The sequence below is a fragment of the Salmo salar genome, chromosome ssa10 (genome assembly GCF_905237065.1).
Source record: "Salmo salar chromosome ssa10, Ssal_v3.1, whole genome shotgun sequence".
In the NCBI taxonomy this organism is placed as follows: domain Eukaryota; kingdom Metazoa; phylum Chordata; class Actinopteri; order Salmoniformes; family Salmonidae; genus Salmo; species Salmo salar.
In genome coordinates, this window is record NC_059451.1 from 119,765,214 (window position 1) to 119,788,570 (window position 23,357).

A 23,357-nucleotide genomic window follows, 5' to 3' on the forward strand; every position below is an offset into this window, starting at 1 on the left:
TAACTCTGGTAGGTCTGAAACAGTCTTCCTCACCTCAAGTTCAACTCTCAGAGTCAGTTGGAGCGCTGGTTCATATCATAGGCCTGCAGTAGCTAAAGATGAATAATAACCACACCATACCAAACCTTTTTAAACTTTATTAGGGTAGTAGCAAACATAAGTCAAGCCGTTGTTTATGGGTAAAATATGAGCATAAGAGCAAATGTAAACCAGGGGGAAAAAATGCACTACCCTCCCAAAAGCAACCCACCCCTATTTTGGACCACCCCTCCCCACAGTAAATGTTGATCTGTCCCTAAGCACTGACTCAGAAGAACATAGAACCTGAGGGTAAGCAGCAGAAAACCTCAAAGACACCTATCTTCACACTGGCTAATTCTCCCCATAGAAACACACACATGGGGAAACACCACTCTGAAACACCCCTCTGAAGCTTAATGAAATTACATCCTGCAGTATTTTCCTTTTACATACTTGTTTTTTTTTCCCCCTCTCTTTGAAGGTTTGTTCCAAACATGAGGTTGTAAACAGAAGTGGGACAGACAAAATAAGTCGAGAGAACACCCAGATGTCTGCCTCTGTCTGCCATCAGTATGTCTGCCTCTGTCTGCCATCAGTATGTCTGCCTCTGTCTGCCATTAGTATGTCTGCCTCTGTCTGCCATCAGTATGTCTGCCTCTGTCTGCCATCAGTATGTCTGCCTCTGTCTGCCATCAGTATGTCTGCCTCTGTCTGCCATCAGTATGTCTGCCTCTGTCTGCAATCAGTATGTCTGCCTCTGTCTGCCATCAGTATGTCTGCCTCTATCTGCCATTAGTATGTCTGCCTCTATCTGCCACCAGTATGTCTGCCATTAGTATGTCTGCCTCTGTCTGCCTCTATCTGCCATTAGTATGTCTGCCATTAGTATGTCTGCCTCTATCTGCCATTAGTATGTCTGCCTCTGTCTGCCATCAGTATGTCTGCCTCTATCTGCCATTAGTATGTCTGCCTCTGTCTGCCATCAGTATGTCTGCCTCTGTCTGCCATCAGTATGTCTGCCTCTATCTGCCATTAGTATGTCTGCCTCTGTCTGCCACCAGTATGTCTGCCATTAGTATGTCTGCCTCTGTCTGCCTCTATCTGCCATTAGTATGTCTGCCATTAGTATGTCTGCCTCTATCTGCCATTAGTATGTCTGCCTCTATCTGCCATCAGTATGCCTCTGCCTCTGTCTGCCTCTGTCTGCCATTAGTATGTCTGCCTCTGTCTGCCTCTGTCTGCCTCTATCTGCCATTAGTATGTCTGCCTCTATCTGCCATTAGTATGTCTGCCTCTGTCTGCCATCAGTATGTCTGCCTCTGTCTGCCTCTGTCTGCCATTAGTATGTCTGCCTCTGTCTGCCTCTATCTGCCATTAGTATGTCTGCCTCTGTCTGCCTCTATCTGCCATCAGTATGTCTGCCTCTGTCTGCCATTAGCATGTCTGCCTCTATCTGCCATTAGTATGTCTGTCTCTGTCTGCCACCAGTATGTCTGCCTCTGTCTGCCATCAGTATGTCTGCCTCTGTCTGCCATCAGTATGTCTGCCTCTGTCTGCCATCAGTATGTCTGCCTCTGTCTGCCATTAGCATGTCTGCCTCTGTCTGCCATTAGTATGTCTGCCTCTGTCTGCCATCAGTATGTCTGCCTCTATCTGCCATTAGTATGTCTGCCTCTGTCTGCCATCAGTATGTCTGCCTCTGTCTGCCATCAGTATGTCTGCCTCTGTCTGCCATCAGTATGTCTGCCTCTATCTGCCATTAGTATGTCTGCCTCTGTCTGCCATCAGTATGTCTGCCTCTGTCTGCCATTAGTATGTCTGCCTCTGTCTGCCACCAGTATGTCTGCCATTAGTATGTCTGCCTCTGTCTGCCTCTATCTGCCATTAGTATGTCTGCCATTAGTATGTCTGCCTCTATCTGCCATTAGTATGTCTGCCTCTATCTGCCATCAGTATGCCTCTGCCTCTGTCTGCCTCTGTCTGCCATTAGTATGTCTGCCTCTGTCTGCCTCTGTCTGCCTCTATCTGCCATTAGTATGTCTGCCTCTATCTGCCATTAGTATGTCTGCCTCTGTCTGCCATTAGTATGTCTGCCTCTGTCTGCCTCTGTCTGCCATTAGCATGTCTGCCTCTGTCTGCCATTAGTATGTCTGCCTCTGTCTGCCTCTATCTGCCATTAGTATGTCTGCCTCTGTCTGCCTCTATCTGCCATCAGTATGTCTGCCTCTGTCTGCCATTAGCATGTCTGCCTCTATCTGCCATTAGTATGTCTGCCTCTGTCTGCCACCAGTATGTCTGCCTCTGTCTGCCATCAGTATGTCTGCCTCTGTCTGCCATCAGTATGTCTGCCTCTGTCTGCCATCAGTATGTCTGCCTCTGTCTGCCATCAGTATGTCTGCCTCTGTCTGCCATTAGCATGTCTGCCTCTATCTGCCATCAGTATGTCTGCCTCTGTCTGCCATCAGTATCTGTGGGAATAAATTGCACATCCTAATGTCTGCCTCTGTCTGCCTCTGTCTGCCATTAGTATGTCTGCCTCTGTCTGCCTCTGTCTGCCATTAGTATGTCTGCCTCTATCTGCCATTAGTATGTCTGCCTCTGTCTGCCTCTGTCTTCCAATAGTATGTCTGCCTCTGTCTGCCATCAGTATGTCTGCCTCTGTCTGCCTCTGTCTGCCATTAGTATGTCTGCCTCTGTCTGCCTCTGTCTGCCATTAGTATGTCTGCCATTAGTATGTCTGCCTCTGTCTGCCATCAGTATGTCTGCCTCTATCTGCCATCAGTATGTCTGCCTCTATCTGCCATCAGTATGTCTGACTCTGTCTGCCATCAGTATGTCTGCCTCTATCTGCCATCAGTATGTCTGACTCTGTCTGCCATCAGTATGTCTGACTCTGTCTGCCATCAGTATGTCTGCCTCTGTCTGCCATCAGTATGTCTGCCTCTGTCTGCCATCAGTATCTGTGGGAATAAATTGCACATCCTAATATCCATGAGTATATCTCAGCATCACAATCTACCCAGGGACAATGGGTCCACTGTTCATTTCCTCCAGAGCTGAGTTAAGCAGCACTTTACAGAAGTGATGGGTCCCTTTTAACCTCTCTCTTCTTCCACTCATCCCCCTCTTCCCCTCTTTGCTCTTGCTTGTCTTGTCGCCCTCCTTCACTTTTGTCTCTGGGGGGGTTTAACAGTAACCAGTGTTGATCAGCTTTGCTGCCGATGGCCTCCTTCCCTGTTCAGAATGAGAATGGAACGGCTGTTCCTCCTAGTCTATTTGTAACTCCTCCTCCTCATCCTTTCTCCTCTTGCTCCTGTTCCTCCTCTATCAGGCATCTCCATTGAGAAGTGTGTAATCCCAGCCTGGGGCCAGTGTGTCGTCTGTGCTGATAGCATTCAGCGGAGTCCGTGTAGTGTTCCTTCCCACGGCCCGACTACAGAGGAAGCTGTGGCTCGGCTCGGTGTGGCTGAGAGCCGCTAAGGAGCTAGTCGGCACACGACGCGTGACACAGGCTGTCAGATTAGCACCAACCCCATACAGCCTGAGCCCCCATCCCCCCCCCCCCTTCCCCCAGCTCCTTCAAACGAGAAGGCCTGCTGCAGCACAGAGAAACCGGGGTCTGGTAAATGCAGATTACACACCACACGTCTGTATGTCTGCCTGCGTGCCTGCCTGCTTGCCAGCTTGCCTGTCTGCCTGTGAAACAGGCCTGCTATATAGAGGAGGAAAGACAGGAAAGAGAGGTACAGTAGAATCAAGCTAATCCCTGTACTACAAATACCAACCCACCCCCAAAGCTACACCTGCCCTGCCTGTCCTGCCTGCCCAGCCTGCCCAGTCTGCCCTGCCCTAACCTGCCCAGCCAGCCCTGCCCAGCCTGCCCAGCCAGCCCTGACCTGCCTGCCCAGCCTGCCCTGACCTGCCTGACCTGCCTGCCCAGCCTGCCCTGACCTGCCTTACCTGCCTGCCCAGCCTGCCCTGCCCAGCCTGCCCAGCCAGCCCTGAGCTGCCTGCCCAGCCCGCCCTGCCCAGCCTGCCCTGACCTGCCCCACTGCCTAAAGCGAAAACACAAGTCAACATTTACCTCGTTAAGAGCTCTCTGGTGTTGGCTGCCAAATAAAAGCGGGCGGAAATAAAAAATACGAAATAAAAGAGTTCCAACATCGGCTGCCCAGATAAGACTGGCACGCACATGTAAAGGCATAAACACACACACACCACTGTTTGGCAAGCCTTCCCTTTCGCTGGCATCAAATCTGTTGCTTCATATACTGCACACCTGGCAACGGGTGGCACCATGTTGGCACACACACTGCTTTGGAAGCACATTGGTGCAGGCTAACAATGTCACTGTTATCTGAGGCGACTCTCCATGCCCTGATGCGACACAATCATTTTCCAGAAATGTCAAAGAAGCCTGTTTCTTGGCTTACCAGCCAACCAGCCAGCCAGCCAACCAATCAGTTAGTCAGTCAGTCAGTCAGCTAACCAACCAGCCAGCCAGTCAGTAGTCAGTCAACCAACCAGCCAACCAACCAGCCAGCCAGTCAGTCAGTCAGTCAGTCAGTCAATCAGCCAACCAACAAGCCAGCCAGTCAGTCAGTCAGTCAGTCAGTCATCCAACCAGCCAGTCAGTCAGTCATTCAACCAACCAGCCAGCCAGCCAGTCAGTCAGTCAGTCATCCAACCAACCAGCCAGTCAGTCATCCAACCAGCCAGACAGCCAGTAATTCAGTCAGTCAGTCAGTCAGTCATCCAACCAACCAGCCAGTCAGTCAGTCAGTCAGTCATCCAACCAGCCAGTCAGTCATCCAACCAGCCAGCCAGCCAGCCAGCCAGTCAGTCAGTCAGTCAGTCATCCAACCAACCAGCCAGTCAGTCATCCAACCAGCCAGACAGCCAGTCAGTCAGTCAGTGAAACAGCCAACCAGCCAGCCAACTAGTCAGTCAGTCAGTCAGCCAGCCAACAAGCCAGCCAACCAGCCAGACAGTCAGCCAACCAACCAACCAACCAACCAACCAACCAACCAACCAACCAACCAACTAGTCAGCCAGCCAACCAACCAACCAACCAACCAACCAACTAGTCAGCCAGCCAACCAACCAACCAACCAACCAACCAACTAGTCAGCCAGCCAACCAACCAACCAACTAGTCAGCCAGCCAACCAGCTAGCCAATCAGCCAACCAGTCAGCCAGCCAACCAGCCAGTCAGCCAGCCAACCAGCCAGTCAGTCAGTCAGCCAGCCAACCAATCAGCCACACTCTGACATCACAAAACAAAAACAACCTACAGTCGAATCCTTCCTGATTAAAAGGTGGTATTCTGACTGCACTGGCTTAATCCAACTCAATTTGCACACGCTTAGCTCAACTCTGAACGATACCCGGCTAAAGGGTGTTTCTTAGGCACGATACGAAGCGGACAATGATACCCGGCTAAAGAGTGTTTCTTAGGCACGATACGAAGCGGAAAACGACATGGTCACTTAGTGCCTTGTAGGCGTCAAATGCTTTTGTGCAAAAAAGTCAGAGGAACACATTAATGTCGGGCTGTCACACACCACGGTCTGAGCTGAACACAAAGGATTCTTTTAGTAGTATGGTGATCAGGACATCACATTAGAGCTCAATCTGTGGAGCAACGGATCTGACCTGTCTGTCTGTCAGCCATGATGGATCACCCACTAAAGAGTTAAATGCTGTGTTCAAGGGTGTGTGTGTGTGTGTGTTTGTGTGTGCGTGTGTGTGTGTGACAAAAGACAAATCTACCCTATGAATTTTCATTCTCATCATTCACATTTCTCACCCATCTGCTCTACAGAAAGAGGAAGCTTTCTCACCCCTCTGCACTTCAGAAAGAGGAAGCTATCTCACCCCTCTGCACTTCAGAAAGAGGAAGCTCTCTCACCCCTCTACACTTCAGAAAGGGGAAGCTATCTCACCCCTCTACACTTCAGAAAGAGGAAGCTATCTCACCCCTCTGCACTTCAGAAAGAGGAGGCTCTCTCACCCATCTGCTTTTCAGAAAGAGGAAGCTCTCTGGATGAATATAATGCTCATCAGTCAATGAATACAAGATTCATCATTCAATGTCTCCTTTGGTCTAATGCTACATATTGACATAATGGAGAACGCCCAAACTAACCTTTATGTCCTCAGGGATACACATGCATGCATGCACACACACTACAGTGATACACTTAACACACTTCTATAGTCACACACCCTGTACAGTGACCTACTGAGACTAAGCAGCAGGAGGCAGAGGGGCTGAAACGAGGATGCTATTAGTGCTTTGCTTTCCTCTCACAGCTCACAGAGAGAGAGAGGGAGATTGAGGGAGGGAGGGAGGGAGAGAGAGAGGGAGATTGAGGGAGGGAGAGAGAGAGGGAGATTGAGGGAGGGAGAGAGAGGGAGAGATATTGAGGGAGGGAGAGAGAGAAAGAGAGAGTGAAAGGAAGAAAGAAAGAAAGTACGAGTGTAGTGTTTACTGTCCATTTTGTATTGTTTATTTCACGTTTGTTTATAATCTATTTCACTTGCTTTGGCAATGTAAACATATGTTTCCCATGCCAATAAAGCCCGTTAAATTGAATTGAGAGTCACAGGACAAGAGCTCTATTAAAACAGGAGATAGCTCTATTAAAGTCCTCCTTCCTCTTTCCTCCCTCCATCGCCCTTTCCACCCCTCTCCCTGTTACCCTAATCTGGCCACTGTCTCCAGGCTGAAGACTAGGACAGTCTCCTGCATGTCCTCATGTGACGGTTCACTGGCTGACACCTTAGCGTCCCAGGTTTAGACACAGTGCTTTCTCTATGACCGGGAGCTGGAAAAAATACAACATTTCTGGTTGGATTTTCTTCGGATTTTTCGCCTACCATATCAGTTCTGTTATAGACATTATTTTAACAGTTTTAGAAACTTCAGAGTGTTTGCTATCAAATGCTATCAATTATATGCCTATACTGGCTTCTGGGCCTGAGTAACAGGCACGTCAGTCAGTCGGAAATTCAGGATACTGCCCCCTAGCCCTAAATAGTTATTAATATAAATCAGCGATATTAGTGTCAATAGGCTCCGACCATGCTGACCAAAGATGTGAAGACGGCTCAGTTGGTAAGAGCAGTAGCAGTAAAAGGGCCTTGTTTCTTCCAAAATGTCTCCTCCGACACTTGACCTCTGAATGTTTGTCAAGTGTCTCAGATGACCCCTGACCTCTCAGTGTCTCTCTGCGTTTGAGAGCCTTGTTTCTCAGTAAAGAGACTGGTGATAGGCTGGATGTTGACGTGTAGGAATCAGGAAAAAGACAAGTCTGTCTCTAATCTTAAAGATGTCTCCCTCTCTGTTAACCGTGTTGCTGTTGTTGCTGTTGTTGTTGTTGTTGTTGTTGCTGTTGTTGTTGTTGTTGTTGCTGATGCTGTTGTTGTTGCTGATGCTGTTGTTCTTGTTGTTGTTGCTGTTGTTGTTGTTGTTGATGTTGATGTTGTTGCTGTTGTTGTTGTTGTTGCTGTTGTTGTTGTTGTTGATGTTGATGTTGTTGATGTTGTTGTTGTTGTTGTTGTTGTTGTTGTTGCTTCTGTTGCTGTTGCTGTTGATGTTGATGTTGTTGTGGTCGCCTTCGAAATACGAGATAATTGGGTAGTGAATCTCCATTGAAAGGGCTTCTTAGTCAAGGACTAAGCACAATATGTGTCCAGGAAACTGCCCACCATATTTCTGACAAGCCTCTCTGAGGTTGTCTTGCTGTTATCTTGTATCTACTGGGAACCCTCATGAAGACATGTGTCGCATGTTGTTTAACAGGCATGAGTCAACATGACACCTCCGCAACGGTGAGTAGATAATGCACTACTGTGCAAATAGCAGACTGCAAATAGCAGTGTATTTCAGTATTTTATAATCAGATATGCTATCACTGCAGAGCATTGACGGTCACCATTTAAGAGACATGGTCTAAATCTCTTTGAAGTGTTGATTGTTTCTCTGTGTCTCTCCAGCGATTAACATATGAAAGGACCCATTACGGAGGAGCACGACGTTGTTACTATCGTCAGATTAGCAATGGTCATTTTGGCCCGTGATGCTGTTGACTGGTTTGCTAAACAGCTCTCTGCTAAATAGCTTTCTCCCCTCCCCTCTCCATCACTTGCTCTCTCCCTCTCCCTTATCTCTCTCTCCCTCTATAGCGTTCTCGCTTCGTTCTCCCTTCGTTCTCCCGTGCCTCTCTCTCTCTTACTTTCTCCCCTCCCCTGCCCTCCTCTCCTCTACTCTCTCTCTCTCTCTCTCTCTCTCTCTCTCTCTCTCTCTCTCTCTCTCTCTCTCTCTCTCTCTCTCTCTCTCTCTCTCTCTCCCAATCTCCCTCTCTCTCTCTCTCTCTCTCTCTCTCTCTCTCTCTCACATTCACTTTCTCCCTCTCCCTCCCTTCCTCTCTCTCTCTCTCTCTCTCTCTCTCTCTCTCTCTCTCTCTCTCTCTCTCTCTCTCTCTCACATTCACTTTCTCCCCTCCCTTCCTCTCCTCTCTCTCTCTCTCCCGCTCTCTCTCTCTCTCAACTCTAAACAGTGTTCTGTCATGTGGTGGTGTTGCTTCCCATTAAGTGGCTGAGCGTTGTTTAGATTTCTATAGTGGAGAGGGACAATGAAATCTGGTCTGTTACACACACACACACACACACACACACACACACACACACACACACACACACACACACACACACACACACACACACACACACACACACACAGACGCAGCGTACCTTTGCCTGACTGCCACAGCAGGGGAGTGAGTGGCTCTCAAACCGTGCTTCACAATGACCCAACAACCCCCATGCTGGCACACAGAAATTGTCTCACAAATACATCTGTACTCTGTTCAAAAGCACATAACACACACTGAAACTACGCAAACACTACAATCACACTCTTCCACAGAATACGTACAAATACACATGAAGTACACATGAAGTACACATGCAGTACACATGCAGAACACATGCAGTACACATGCAGAACACATGCAGTACACATGCAGAACACATGCAGTACACATGCAGAACACATGAAGTACACATGCAGTACACATGCAGAACACATGCAGTACACATGAAGTACACATGCAGTACACATGCAGAACACATGCAGTAGACATGCAGAACACATGCAGTACACATGCAGAACACATGAAGTACACATGCAGTACACATGCAGAACACATGCAGTACACATGCAGTACACATGCAGTAGAAACGGATACAAAATACAGCCACATAATAATACAGTAGCACTTGTAAATACTGGAGCACTCAATTACATAGATCTAAGCTTTGATCCGAAATACAAACATCACAAATCCCAGATTCAGAAATTCAAAGGAAAATGCATAAATTACTGCCACAGACACAATTGCAAACAGTCAAGCCTTCTCTCTTTCCTTTCCTCTGTCTCCCCCTATTGCTCTCTCTCTCTCTCCTCTCCCCCTGTCTCTCTACTTGCTTTATCCTTTTCTCTATATCCCTTTCCCTCACTCTCTCTCCCCCTTCTATCTCTCTGCCTCCCTTTCCCCCTGGCATGCCTCTCTCTCTCTCTTTCTCTTTCTCTCATTCTCCCTTTTCTCTCCTCCTTTCTCTCTCAATTCAGTTCAGTCTCTCTCTGCCTCCCTTTCAACCGCCTTCCCTCCCCCCTCCGCCTCTCTCTCTCTCTTTCTCTGCCTCCCTTTCCCCTTGGCATGTCTCTCTCTCTCTTTCTCTGTCTCGCCCCCTTCTCTTTCTCTGCCTCCCTTTCCCCCTCTATTTTTCTCTCGCTCTCTCACTCTCTCCCTCTCTCTCTCCCTCTCTCCTCTCCCCCTCTACTTACTCCCTCTCGACATCTCTTTCCCTCTCTCTCTCTCTCTCTCTCTCTCTCTCTCTCTCTCCCCTTCTCTCTCTCTCTCTCTACCTCCCTTTTTCCAGCAAATCTCCATTCACTTGCCAAGGACACCACAGTGCCATTCCATTCCATCCACCATCCTTTTCCTTAACCCCCCCCCCCCAACCCCCTAAATATTAATTCAATATGTGTTGTTGGCATGGCCATGAGCTGAAATACCCATAGATTGTCTACGCTCTCCCTCTGCCCCCCCCCCCTCCGTCTCTCTCTCTCCCCTCTTTCTATCTCCCTCTAAGAAACCCGCTCTCACAGTCTCACATCAGAATTAGATGTTCATGTTTCGCACACATCAAATTGCAAAGTTGTTCCAATCGTCAAATTTCAAAGAGTTTAAGGTTAAGTTTAAACATTAACGCCGATTTTCTACGATTAGGAAAACTCAGAATGGTTAAGGTAAGGGTTAAAGTTTGGGATATAAAAAAAAAACACTGGATTCGACTTGCAAACTTTGAAATGAAATCAGAGGCAGATGCTTCCGTTTATCCGTCATCTCTCTCCACAACACCTTAGCGAAAAGGAAAGGTAACAGCACTGTTTCTCCTAGTGAACCGTTTACACGTCATCTCCCGTCGCCCTCAGACATGGATGGACGTTGAATAATGAATGGTATCATGGGTGACCTGACTGCCCTCTATCTACCTCCCTGAAATTAAAAAAAATAAAAAATGTTTTAAATGTAACTTTTATTGAACTAGGCAAGTCAGTTACAAACAAATTCTTATTTTTCAATACCGGCCTACCCGGCCTACCCAAAACCCAGACGACGCTGGGCCAATTTTGCGCCGCCCTTTGGGACTCCCAATCACGGCTGGATGTGATACAGCCTGGATGTGATACAGCCTGGATGTGTGTGAATGTGTGTGTTGTTCCTCTGTGAGAATGAGCAGGTTGGCGTGTGTGAGTCATAGAGGTTTAAAACAGGCAGTCAGAGAGGGGTTAAAACAGGTAGTCAGAAAGGGGTTAAAACAGGCAGTCAGAGAGGGGTTAAAACAGGCAGTCAGAGAGGGGTTAAAACAGGTAGTCAGAGAGGGGTTAAAACAGGTAGTCAGAGATGGTTAAAACAGGTAGTCAGAGAGGGGTTAAAACAGGTAGTCAGAGATGGTTAAAACAGGTAGTCAGAGATGGTTAAAACAGGTAGTCAGAGAGGGGTTAAAACAGGTAGTCAGAGAGGGGTTAAAACAGGAAGTCAGAGAGGGGTTAAAACAGGTAGTCAGAGAGGGGTTAAAACAGGAAGTCAGAGAGGGGTTAAAACAGGTACAATTCAGGTACAGTATAGAAGCAGTACTCTGCTCATTCTGAATGGTTTTACTGTGCCTGTTATCTATGTTTAGAACCACAGCTCTGGATTGAAAAAATGAAAAACATGAGACTTGGATCTGTAGCTGACGTGGAGCTGTGCAACAGTCTCAATACTCAGCGCAGTGAAAAATGGCTATGAAAACAAAGAGAAAAAACTACATTTGCCTCAAGATGACCAAAATAAAGAGCTGTTTTTGCGTGTGTGTGTGTGCGCGTGAGTGCATGCCTGCGTGTGTGTTCATTTCTCTCTTTCACATCTTCTTCTTCCAGCAGTATCTCGATCACTCCACTTAGTCTATAAAAACTGCATTATCTTACCGGGAGGTGATGAGAGGAGAGATAGCTATAAAGGTCAGGTCAGAAAAACAATTACTGTATTTCATTTCATCCATACAGGCTGTGGAGAATGAAACCTATCAATAAACACCATTAAAAACAAATTCTTATTTACGTTGACACCCTACACCAGCCAAACGACACTGGACCAATTGTGCACCGCCCTATGGGACTCCCCATCACAGCTGGTTATAATACAGCCTGGAATCGAACCAGGGTCTGTAGTGTCACCTCTATCACTGAGATGCAGTGCCTTAGACCGCTGCACCACTCTGGAGTCCCAATGCATGCATAGTCTCAATTTGGTGTTTGTTCCATTTTGTTAATTCTTGGTTGGTTGGTTGGTTGGTTGGTTGGACCCCAGACCTCACAACTATAAAAGGCAATGGGTTCTATAACTGATTCAAGTATTTTTTGCCACATCCTAATATGGATGTCGAATTGTATGTTCATTTTAGAAGGCCTTTCTTGCCTTGTCTCTCAGATTGTTCACAGCTTTGTGGAAGTTACCTGTGGTGCTGACGTTTAAGTTGAGGTAGCTATAATTCTTGCTCTAAGGTAACGGTGCCTATGTGAAATTTGTATTTTTGGTCCTGGGAATTTGACCTTTTTAGGAACACCATTATTTTTGTCTTACTGAGATTTACTGTCAGGGCCCAGGTCTGACTGAATCTGTGCAGAAGATCTAAGTGCTGCTGTAGGCCCTCCTTGGTTGGTAACAGAAGCACCAGATCATCAGCAAACAGTAGACATTTGACTTCAGATTCTAGTAGGGTGAGGCCAGGTGCTGCAGACTTTTCTAGTGCCCTCGCCAATTCGTTGATATATATGTTGAAGAGGGTGGGGCTTAAGCTGCATCCCTGTCTCACCCCACGGCCCTGCGGAAAGAAATATGTGTGTTTTTTTGTTGTTGCCTATTTTAACCGCACACTTATTGTTTGCGTACATGGATTTTATAATGTTGTATGTTTTGCCCCCAACACCACTTTCCATCAATTTGTATAGCAGACCCTCATGCCAAATTGAGTCAAAGCTTCTTCTTTTTATCAACAAAGCATGAGAAGACTTTGCCTTTGCCTTTGTTTTGGTTTGTTTGTTTGTCAATTAGGCTGTGCAGGTTGAATCCGTGGTCTGTCGTACGGTAATTTGCTAAAAAGACAATTTGACATTTGTTCAGTACCTTGTTTTCAGTGAGGAAATGTATAAGTTATTAATGACAATTTAGAGGATGTTCCCAAGGTTGCTGTTGACGCAAATCTCCGGGAAGTTATTGGGGTCAAATTTGTCTCCACTTTTGTGGATTGGGGTGATCTGTCCTTGGTTCCAAATATTGGGGTAGATGCCAGAACTTTTATTTAATATACCATCAACACCACAGGCCTTTTTGGGTTGGAAGGTTTGTATTTTGTCCTGTAGTTCATTCAATGGGGGTGGCAGGTAGCCTAGTGGTTAGAGTGATGGGCCAGTAACCAAAATGTTGCTACATCAAATCCCTGAGCTGATAAGGTAAAAATCTGTCGTTCTGCCATCTGAACAAAGCAGTTAAAGCACTGGTCCTAGGCCGTCATTGTAAATAAGAATTTGTTCTTAACTGACTTGCCTATTTAAATAAAGGTTAAACAAATGTAGCTATGGGGTCAAATTTGACTGCACTTTTGTGGATTGGGGTGATCAGAGCTAAGGATGATGTTAAATAGTTTAAGTATAGCCAATGGGAATTTGTTTAATATAATATTCTTTAATAGTTGATTCTAAGATTTGTATTTGATCATGTATATGTTTTTGCTGTTTGTTCTTTGACATAAGGCCAAAAAAGTGGAGAAGTGGTTTACCTATTTTGGATATGCAGATCTTCATGTTTTTCTTGGTTTAGTGTTTTCCAATTTTCCCAGAAGTGGTTAGATTCTATGGATTCTGCAATCACATTGAGCTGTTTTCGGATGTTCTGTTCCTTCTTTTTTCCGTAGTGTATTTCTGTATAGTTTTAATGATTCACCATAGTGAAGGCTCAGATTTTATGGGTCTCTATGTTTTTTGTTAGATAGGCTTCTCAGGTTCTTTCTTAGGTTTTTGCAGTCTTCATCAAACCATTTTGTCATCGTTTTTTCATTTTCTTAGGTTGTCTGCTTGACATGTTTTGATTTGATAGGGAAGCTGAAAGGTCAATTATACTGTTTTTCTACTGCCAAATTTACACCTTCGCTATTACAGTGAAATGTTTTTCCAGGAAATTGTCTAAAAGGGATTGAATTTGTTGCTGTCTAAATGTTTTTTTTTTGGTAGGTTTCTAGACTACTTTCCTTCCATCTATAGCATTTCTTCATACAGTATTTGATCTTATTGGGGTGTCAGTGGGCTAGTAATCCACAGGTACTACTGCCAAGGGATGAGCTGTAGATGTACCTAACATAGGAGTCTCCTCAAAGCCTTCTCAAAGGGGGGGGGGGGGGCACATTTGGGAGGAAATAAAGATCTTTGTCCTTTGCTCTTCATCAGGCAAGCGTGCACACTTCATCCTAAGTGCACAAGGACTACCAAGCCTCAACCTATGACTATCTCATTCCCCATTATGCTTCCATCTTCTTGGCTTACCCCTTTCCTCCAAATCCAAGTACTACCCACAATGAGCTGTCAAAATATGCCAAAACATGCAACCCCCGTCCCCATATCCCCGTATCTGATCAGCTCAAACCAGCTCACACTGTAATTTAAATCTCCCCTACTCCTACTTCTCAACTCCGATCTCACACACAGCCCCAGTTGATTTAAATAGCTCCCTCCCTCCACACCCTCCTTCCTCTTCCCCATCCCTGTCTGCAGCACATGTCTAATGCTAATTATTTAAACCTATCCCCTCTATCCATCCACTAAAGTTATTCAAACCTCTCTCCCTCTCGCTCTTTCTCTCTCTCCCTCCCTCTTTTTCTATCTCCCTCCCCCCCCTCTCTCTCTCTCTCTCTCTCTCTCTCTCTCTCCCTCCCTCCCCCTCTTTCTCTCTCTCTCTCTCTCTCTTTCTCTTTCTTTTTCGTTCCCTCACTTCTTGTTCTCGCTCATTCAGTTTTTGTGATCTCTCCGTTAGTCAGTTTGTCCTGAGGATATAAAGCCACCTACACACTGAGGAGCGGGGCAGCGGGATCACACAACACAGAAAACACCAGCTAGCAGCTATCTCCGGCATCAGCTCATTCTCATAACAAATGTCCCACTTCACTCTGCATCAATACTTACATAAACACCCGTTTAAATCCATCCATCCATCCACCCGCCCCACACAAACACAACACGGAACAGCTCTGCAGTGTCACAGCCAGCAATTCTACTAAATCCAAACACAGCACACACAACAGTCCCAAACAGTCGTATCTCATCCCAGCAAACCAAAATTGATTCAGTGAAAGTCCAAAGAAAAAAATGTTGGTCGCGGCAAATGTTTCATAACAAAAAATCTGTCCAGATTATTTTAGGATGTTTGTATAAAACATCCGCCTGATGTTGCAAGAACGTTCCTAGAACACATCTGTTAAAGAACACATCTGTTCTTTAAAGTTTCCCAGAATGTTTCATGAGGTTCTGGGAAATGTCTGGTGGGAACATTGTGGGGACATCATAAACGATATGTTTCCAAAACCCCCAAAAAAGCTGTCCAGTTGTGCGGATGATTCTACGATGTTTCTTTTTAGGGTGAAAAAAAACATTCACCTGATCTTACAAGAACTTTCCCAGAACTCATTTAGTCAGTTCTTTAAGGTTCCCAGAACTCATTTAGTCAGTTCTTTAGGTTCCCAGAACTCATTTAATCAGTTCTTTAAAGGTTCCCAGAACTCATTTAGTCAGTTCTTTAAGGTTCCCAGAATGTTTCTTTAGGTTGTTGAACATTATGGGGATATGACAAGAGATAGGATTCCAAAGCACTAAAACTATCCAGCTGTGATGACATTCATACAATGTTTAAGTTAAATTGCACAGGACATTCCTATAATGTTGTAAGAATGTTTGACGGTTTGTTCGTTTTTCCACCACTCCACAAATTTCTTGTTAACAAACTATAGTTTTGGCAAGTCGGTTAGGACATCTACTTTGTGCATGACAAGCAATTATTCTCACTGTTGTTTACAGACAGATTATTTCACTTAAAATTCACTGTATCACAATTCCAGTGGGTCAGAAGTTTACATACACTAAGTTGACTGTGCCTTTAAACAGCTTAGAAAATTCCAGAAAATGATGTCATGTCTTTAGAAGCTTCTGATAGGCCAATTGACATAATTTGAGTCAATTGGAGGTGTACCTGTGGATGTATTTCAAGGCCTACCTTCAAACTCAGTGCCTCTTTGCTTGACATCATGGGAAAATCAAAATAAATCAGCCAAGACCTCAGAAAAAAATTGGAGACCTCCACAAGTCTGGTTCATCCCTGAGAACAATTTCCAAATTCCTGAAGGTACCATGCTCATCTGTACAAACAATAGTACACAAGTATAAACAACGTGGGACCAGCTGCCATACTGGTCAGGAAGGAGATGCGTTCTGTCTCCTAGAGATCAACGTACTTTGGTGCGAAAAGTGAAAATCAATCCCAGAACAACAGCAAAGGACCTTCTGAAGATGCTGGAGGAAACAGGTACAAAAGTATCTATATCAACAGTAAAACGAGTCCTACATCAACATAACCTGAAAGGCCGCTCAGCAAGGAAGAAGCCACTGCTCCAAAACCGCCATAAAAAAGACAGACTCGGTTTGCAACTGCACATGGGGACAAAGGTTGTACTTTTTGGAGAAATGTCCTCTGGTCTGATGAAACAAAAATAGAACTGTTTGGCCATAATGACCATCGTTATGTTTGGAGCAAAAAGGGGGAGGCTTGCAAGCCGAAGCACACCATCCCAACCGTGAAGCACGGGGGTGGCAGCATCATGTTGTGAGGGTGCTTTGCTGCAGGAGGGACTGGTGCACTTCACAAAATAGATGGCATCATGAGGATGGAAAATTATGTGTATATATTGAAACAACATCTCAAGACATCAGTCAGGAAGTTAAAGCTTGGTCGCAAATGGGTCTTCCAAATGGACAATGAACCCAAGCATACTTCCAAAGTTGTGGCAAAATGGCTTAAGGACAACAAATTCAAAGTATTGGAGTGGCCATCACAAAGCCCTGACCTCAATCCTATAGAAAATGTGTGGGCAGAACTGAAAAAGCTGTGTGCGAGCAAGGAGGCCTACAAACCTGACTCAGTTACACCAGCTCTGTCAGGAGGAATGGGCCAAAATTCACCCAACTTATTGTGGGAAGCTTGTGGAAGGCTACCCAAAACGTTTGACCCAAGTGAAACAATTTAAAGGCAATGCTACCAAATACGAATTCAGTGTAAGTAAACTTCTGACCCACTGGGAATGTGATGAAAGAAATAAAAGCTGAAATAAATAAATAAATCATTCTCTCTACTATTATTCTGACATTTCACATTCTTAAAATATAGTGGTGATCCTAACTGACCTAAAACAGGGTATTTGTACTTGGATTAACCCTTTATGCCACCAAAGGAGAGCTGCAGCTTAGTGTTATTTGTCAGTCTAATATGGCCAATCAGGACACAGAATAATTTCGAAGTTCCCATCCTCTTCATGTGTTCTTTTAACACTGTATTTTTTATTTTACTATTTGCTATTGCGCTTTTATTGCTTTTATTGTTGAACACAATCACAGTAAGGTACTTCATTATTACCCATAAATGATTTGATATTCAGATAAAATAATGCATTGGACATTTAAATCAATAAATTCCATTGAACCATTAATTTGGTTTTGTTTATTATGTATCATAATTTTTCTGAATTGTTATTGCATGAATTTGTATGTGTTTTGATTGAAATTGAGATTGTTTTCTTATTTACTGTGAAAGTCCTGAGCCTGTATTTAAAAGAAGCACGTACAAGAAAATAATAATAAAGAAAACAGTGACATTTTGGCTCAGATATTTGAAGAGAGGATGTCTTAATTTCATCCAGATTTATAAATCCAGTCAGAAATACAGAATAGAGACTAACTGGAAGAAGAAAAAAAATTGTGTAAAAATTGACTGTTAAACTTTTCAGAAAATGCACCCAATATAATTTCTACTTTAAAACGACATGGTTCCTCCTGTCTTATTTTTCATGATCTGAAAAACAAAAGTGATCGTAGATCAGCACTCGTAGGAGCATGGATTTCCTGATTGTATGATTCAATGCTGTTCAAATGTCCTATGAAATTAAAATGTGTGCCTATATGTAATGCCAATACATACATATAGGAGCGGTCTAAGGCACTGCATGTCAGTGCTAGAGGTGTCACTACAGACCCTGGTTCCAATCCAGGCTGTATCACAACCAGCTGTGATTTGGAGTCCCATAGGGTGCTGCACAGTTGTCTGGGTTTGGCCGGTGTAGGCCTTCATTGTAAATAACAATGTGTTCTTAACTGACTTACCTACTTAAGTATTTTTTGTAATTCCGATGGTCTCCACAAGATGGCAGCAGTGTATGTGCAAAGTTTCAGACGGATAACTTGAAATATGAGCGAACTACATGACATTTAGTGTGAAGTCACCAAGGTACATTTGTGCAAATCATGAAGGAGACATTTGCATTCATATGACATTTTTTCTGCAAGAATATCGTCAAATCTGTATACTTGGACTTTGACTTAGCTTTTCCAGTATTAGCCATATTATAAGTTCAACATTTGCAAAACAAACAGTTTTTAGAACTTCATAACTCTGAATATTCTTATAATTTTTCTCCAAAAGGAAAAGGCATGATGTCGGAAAAGGTTAGCAGCTACATTTTGCGACAGATACAGTGTTTCCCGTAAAGCCCAGCTCATTGGCTATCTAGCTATCTTTGTTTGACCCCGATTGGTGCTTATTTGACAAAGTTAGAGTCCATCAAGTGTAGACCAGCCGCGTCATCGGCGTGCCATGAAGGCGTCGCTCTCTGACCAAATTTGGTTTCCTGTAGGATATACTACACCCCTAATGATATAGTGAAGTCTGGTTACGTTCTAGGATCTCTGAGGAATACATACGAACGTGATTTGACTGGTTGAAACAACGTTTAGGGTTAGATTTTCACAGATTCCTTCCTTTGCAAATTGAACGAGTGGAAATACAAAATCGATCGTGCACGCTATATGGACCTTTTTAGGATATGAAAAGAGATTTTATCTAACAAAACGACACTTCATGTTATCTCTGGGACCCTTTGAATGATAAATCAGAGCAAGATTTCAGAATGTAAGAACACATTTCACCTTCACAGGTGAATTTATCAAACCAATCGCGGTGAAAAAAGTGTTTTGTTGATAGGAGCTCTCTCAAACAATAGCATGTCATTTTTTTCAGAGTAGTAGCTACTGTAAATTGGACAGCGCAGTTATATTAACTAAAATTTAAGCTTTCAGCCGTTATAAGACACTTATATGTACCAACATTTGATGTTTCTCTAAAATCTGTGATCGTGACACAAGGCGCTGCATGATCAACTGTCCCATTGACGGAATGCCTATCCCTAATTAAATCTGAAGAGAAACATAATGGGGATGTATTCCAATCTGCTACACATTTGTGGTAATATTAGGTACAGTATTTTGTGTTGAACATATTTTGTGTTTTGGGAACTTACTTCCTGTAATGTATCCACACTGTTCCCACAACCTAACTAAATGTTCTGGGAACCTTTGAAGGGAAATGTCACCATTTTTCAACTTCATATTCATAATCTCCAACACCACCCCAAACGTCAACATATGTGAAAATTGCGCGTTGCTATGTTTTGTAGTTAAAAAGAGAGAGGAAGATTAGTGTTTCCAATGACATCATCAACCAATTAGTAGACAATTACTAGACAATGCCTACTCATAATTGGTTAAAATCACATGACGCAGACCGATGATGTCATTGGAAACACTTATTTTCCTGCATCTTTTTAACTGAGCAGTTTTGATCGAATCCCCAAGCTGACAAGGTAAAAATCTGTAGTTCTGCCCCTGAACAAGGCAGTTAACTCACTGTTCCCCAGTAGACCATCGTTGTAAAATAAAACGTTTGTTCTTAACTGACTTGCCTAGTTAAATAAAGGTTAAATTAAAAAAATAGAAATAAAATAAAAACAGAAACGTACAATTTTACCATTCTGTACGTTGATACTGCCGAAGATGATAAATATTAAGTGGAACGTTTGTGAGATTTCTCTTTAAAGAACTCAGAAAGGCTGTTCTGTCAAGATTCTTGCAACATCAAAGGAATGTTTTTTTTTTGCACCCTGATACAAATTTTGTCTGAATGTCAGCACAACTTGACAGTTTTTAGTGTTTTGGGAACCTATCACTTGTTATATACACACAATGTTCCCACAAACTAAAGAAACATTCTGGGAACCTTTAAAGAACAGACAGTAATGTGTTCTAGGAACATTCTTGCAACATAACGTGATTGTCTTTTGCACCCCAAAAAATAATCTTTGTATACTGAACAAAAATATAAAAGCAACAATTTCTATGATTTTACTCAGTTACAGGTCATATAAGTAATAAGTCAATTTAAATACATTCATTAGGCTCTAAAAAATAGGTAGGGGTGTGGATCAGAAAACCAGTCAGTCTCTTGTGTGACCGCCATATGCCTCTTCAATGGCTGTGCGAAGTTTCTGGATATTGGCAGGAACTGGAACACGCTGTCGTACACGTCGATCCAGAGCATCCCAAACATGCTCAATGGGTGACATGTCTGGTGAGTATGCAGGCCATGGAAGAACTGAGACATTTTCAGCATCCAGGAATTGTGTACAGATCTTTGCGACATGGGGCCGTGCATTATCACGCTGAAACATGAGGTGATGGCGGCGGATGAATGGCTCGACAAAGGGCGTCAGGATCTCGTCACGGTATCACTGTGCATTCACATTGCCATCGATAAAATGCAGTTGTGTTCTTTGTCCGTAGCTTATGCCTGCCCATACCATAACCCCACCGCCACCATGGGGCACTCTGTTCACAACGTTGACATCAGCAAACCGCTCGCCCACATGATGCCATACACGTGGTCTGCGGTTGTGAGGCCGGTTGGACGTATTTGCTGCAGTCACATGCCAATTGCACGCTCAATATAAACTTCAGACATCTGTGGCATTGTGTTGCGTGACAAAGCTGCTCATTTTAGAGTGTCCTATTATTGTCCCCAGCACAAGGTGCACCTGTGTAAGGATCATGCTGTTTAATCAGCATCTTGATATGCCACACCTGTCAAGTGGATGGATTGTCTTCGCAAAAGAGAAATGCTCACTAACAGGAATGTAAACACATTTTTTTTGCCCACAAATTGAGAGAAATAAGCTTTTTGTGTGTATGGAACATTCCTGGGATGTTTTATTTCAGCTCATGAATCACGGGACCAACACTTTACATGTTGTGTTTATATTTTTGTTCAATGTAGAATCATCTGCACAACTGGACAGTTTTTGTGTTATGGAAACATATATTTTTGTTGATGTCCCCACAATGCTCCCTCCAAACCATTCCCACAACCTCATGAAACATTCTGGAAACCTTTGAAGAACAGACGAAATGTGTTCCTGTGAACATTCTCGCAACATCAGGTTAAATGTTTTATACAAACATTGTTTAACATAAACATTCTTTGAATGTGTTTGGGATGTGATCATCCTAACGTTACATAAAACCATAAATGAAACTTCATGGGAATCTTAGATAATGTTCTGAGAATGTTCCCGGTTTACTGGGAAGTAAGTAATAACAATATAACAATTAAGATTAATAGTGATTTAGAATGATAGTACGAAATTCTTTTGTTCAAATTCGACTCATAAAATTGCAAAACAAATTCAACAAAATAACCACAAACCGTGGAACAAAGCAGACAAACGTAATTCCTATTTAACATATGTAACCATTTAACATATGTAACCATGCTTGTGGAAACTGCCCTCCTAAGTACAGCCAACCATAAAGTGACCTCTCCATCCAACTGTCAACCGTCCATCCTAAATACAGCCAACCATAAAGTGACCTTCTACATCCAACTGTCAAGTCCACCTAAATACAGCCAACCATAAAGTGACCTTCTACATCCAACTGTCAACCGTCCATCCTAAATACAGCCAACCATAAAGTGACCTGTCTACATCCAACTGTCCACCTAAATTCAGCCAACCATAAAGTGACCTCTCCTTCCATCTGTTGGAAACATGCCCCACATTTTTCAGGAATTGCCAGCAAGAAATCTGCTTGAAAAACACTAAAATGTTATTCCATAGATACACAACTATTTATTCTTAACTTAATAAAGATAATGACTGATATCAGCCATGCAAAAAAAATGATCCTTCACATTCAGACACACACAGTCAAACACTGCGGGGTAACACACACACACAGCGGGTCACACACACACACACACACACACACACACACACACACACACACACACACACACACACACACACACACACACACACACACACACACACACACACACACACAAGATGATCAAACATAACAAAATCAGTCTCCACCGGCTATACACATACACACTCACATCATTTTACCCTGGGTGTGTACCCTACCACTGTGGGGTGTGCTGTGGGCAGCCTAACTTACCTTGATACTCCTGTCCCGGAGTGTAGTGGCTGGGGTCCCCAGCGATCTGTAGGGTGAGGAGCACCTCTCCCCCTCCCTCTGCCACCCCGGACCCTTCCAGCTCCCCATGGTGGGTACACAGGAAGAAGAAAGGGTTGAAGTGGGGGTAGAAGCCTGCCACAGGGGGACTCCCCAAATCCATACCGGCCGCCAACACCAGGGCCAGCAGGGCACAGCCGAGGGCACCCCCGAAAGAGGCCCGTGCCATCCCCCCCCGTGAAGAACGAGGGAAAGTGGGAACGAGGGAGAGATGGAGGAGCAGAGTGAGAGTGGTGGTGCGTGGTGGAAAAGGTTGTCACAGATAGAGCTCCAGATGGCTTGAGGGCTGGAGTCAACTTGGAGAAAGAAAGTCCAGCTGGATGGCTGAGGTTGCGTTGTGGAAGTGTGTGGATATATGTGTGTGTGGGGCTGGCTATAAGCAGACTGTAGCACTCTGATTACTATGTTCCTCTTCTCTTATCTTCTCTTCTCTTTCTCTCCTCTCTTCCGTCTACTCTGTGGGAGTTCAGAGCTAGTCTGTGCTGTCCTGCTCCACGGTTTAAATACCTCTCCCCCTCCCTCTGCTTCCCTCTCTCCTCCCCTTCACCCACCCCTCCCTCTCTCTCTTTCAGCTCCACACGTGCTGTACGCTCTATGAGCTGGCCTCCCCCCCTCGCTTTCTCTCTCTTACAGCGCTCTCCTCCCATTTTTTCTGTCAGTCAGTCTATCATTCTGCGATTTCTCTCCAGCTCTTTCTCCCTCTTTCTCTCTGTCCGTCTCTCTATTCCTCACTCCCTCTCTCTATTCCAGCTTTCTCTGTTCTTCCTCTTTCTCTACACCTTGCTCTCTCTATCTCTCCCTCTCTATCCCTCTCTATCTATCCCACTGTATCACTCCACCCAGCACCCATCCATCTCTCTCCAGAGACCTGTCTTATCGCCCTGCATCGGTTGGTTTCTTTATCTCCACCATACAAGACATAGAGCTCTCTGAGAGAAGAGAGAGATCCCAGCTTATTCACTCTTCTCTTTGTCTTTTTCTCCATCCACTATCCAGCCTATCTCCTCCTCTCTCACCCAGTATCACCCCTCCCTCCCCTCCTTTA

General features: G+C 44.4%; 1 protein-coding gene across 6 annotated transcripts in view; it reads right to left on the bottom strand.

Annotated features, from left to right (window-relative positions):
* The window catches only part of LOC106561737 (reelin), a 331,862-nt gene extending 308,989 nt beyond the window's left edge, over positions 1–22,873 (bottom strand). For all 6 annotated transcript variants that reach the window (XM_045688533.1, XM_045688531.1, XM_045688530.1 and 3 more), the window contains exon 1: positions 22,235–22,873. In XM_045688533.1, coding sequence (XP_045544489.1) covers positions 22,235–22,481 — 247 coding nt within the window. In that variant the 5' untranslated portion in view covers positions 22,482–22,873. The remainder of the gene's footprint in view (positions 1–22,234) is intronic.
* Positions 22,874–23,357: the final 484 nt, after the last annotated feature.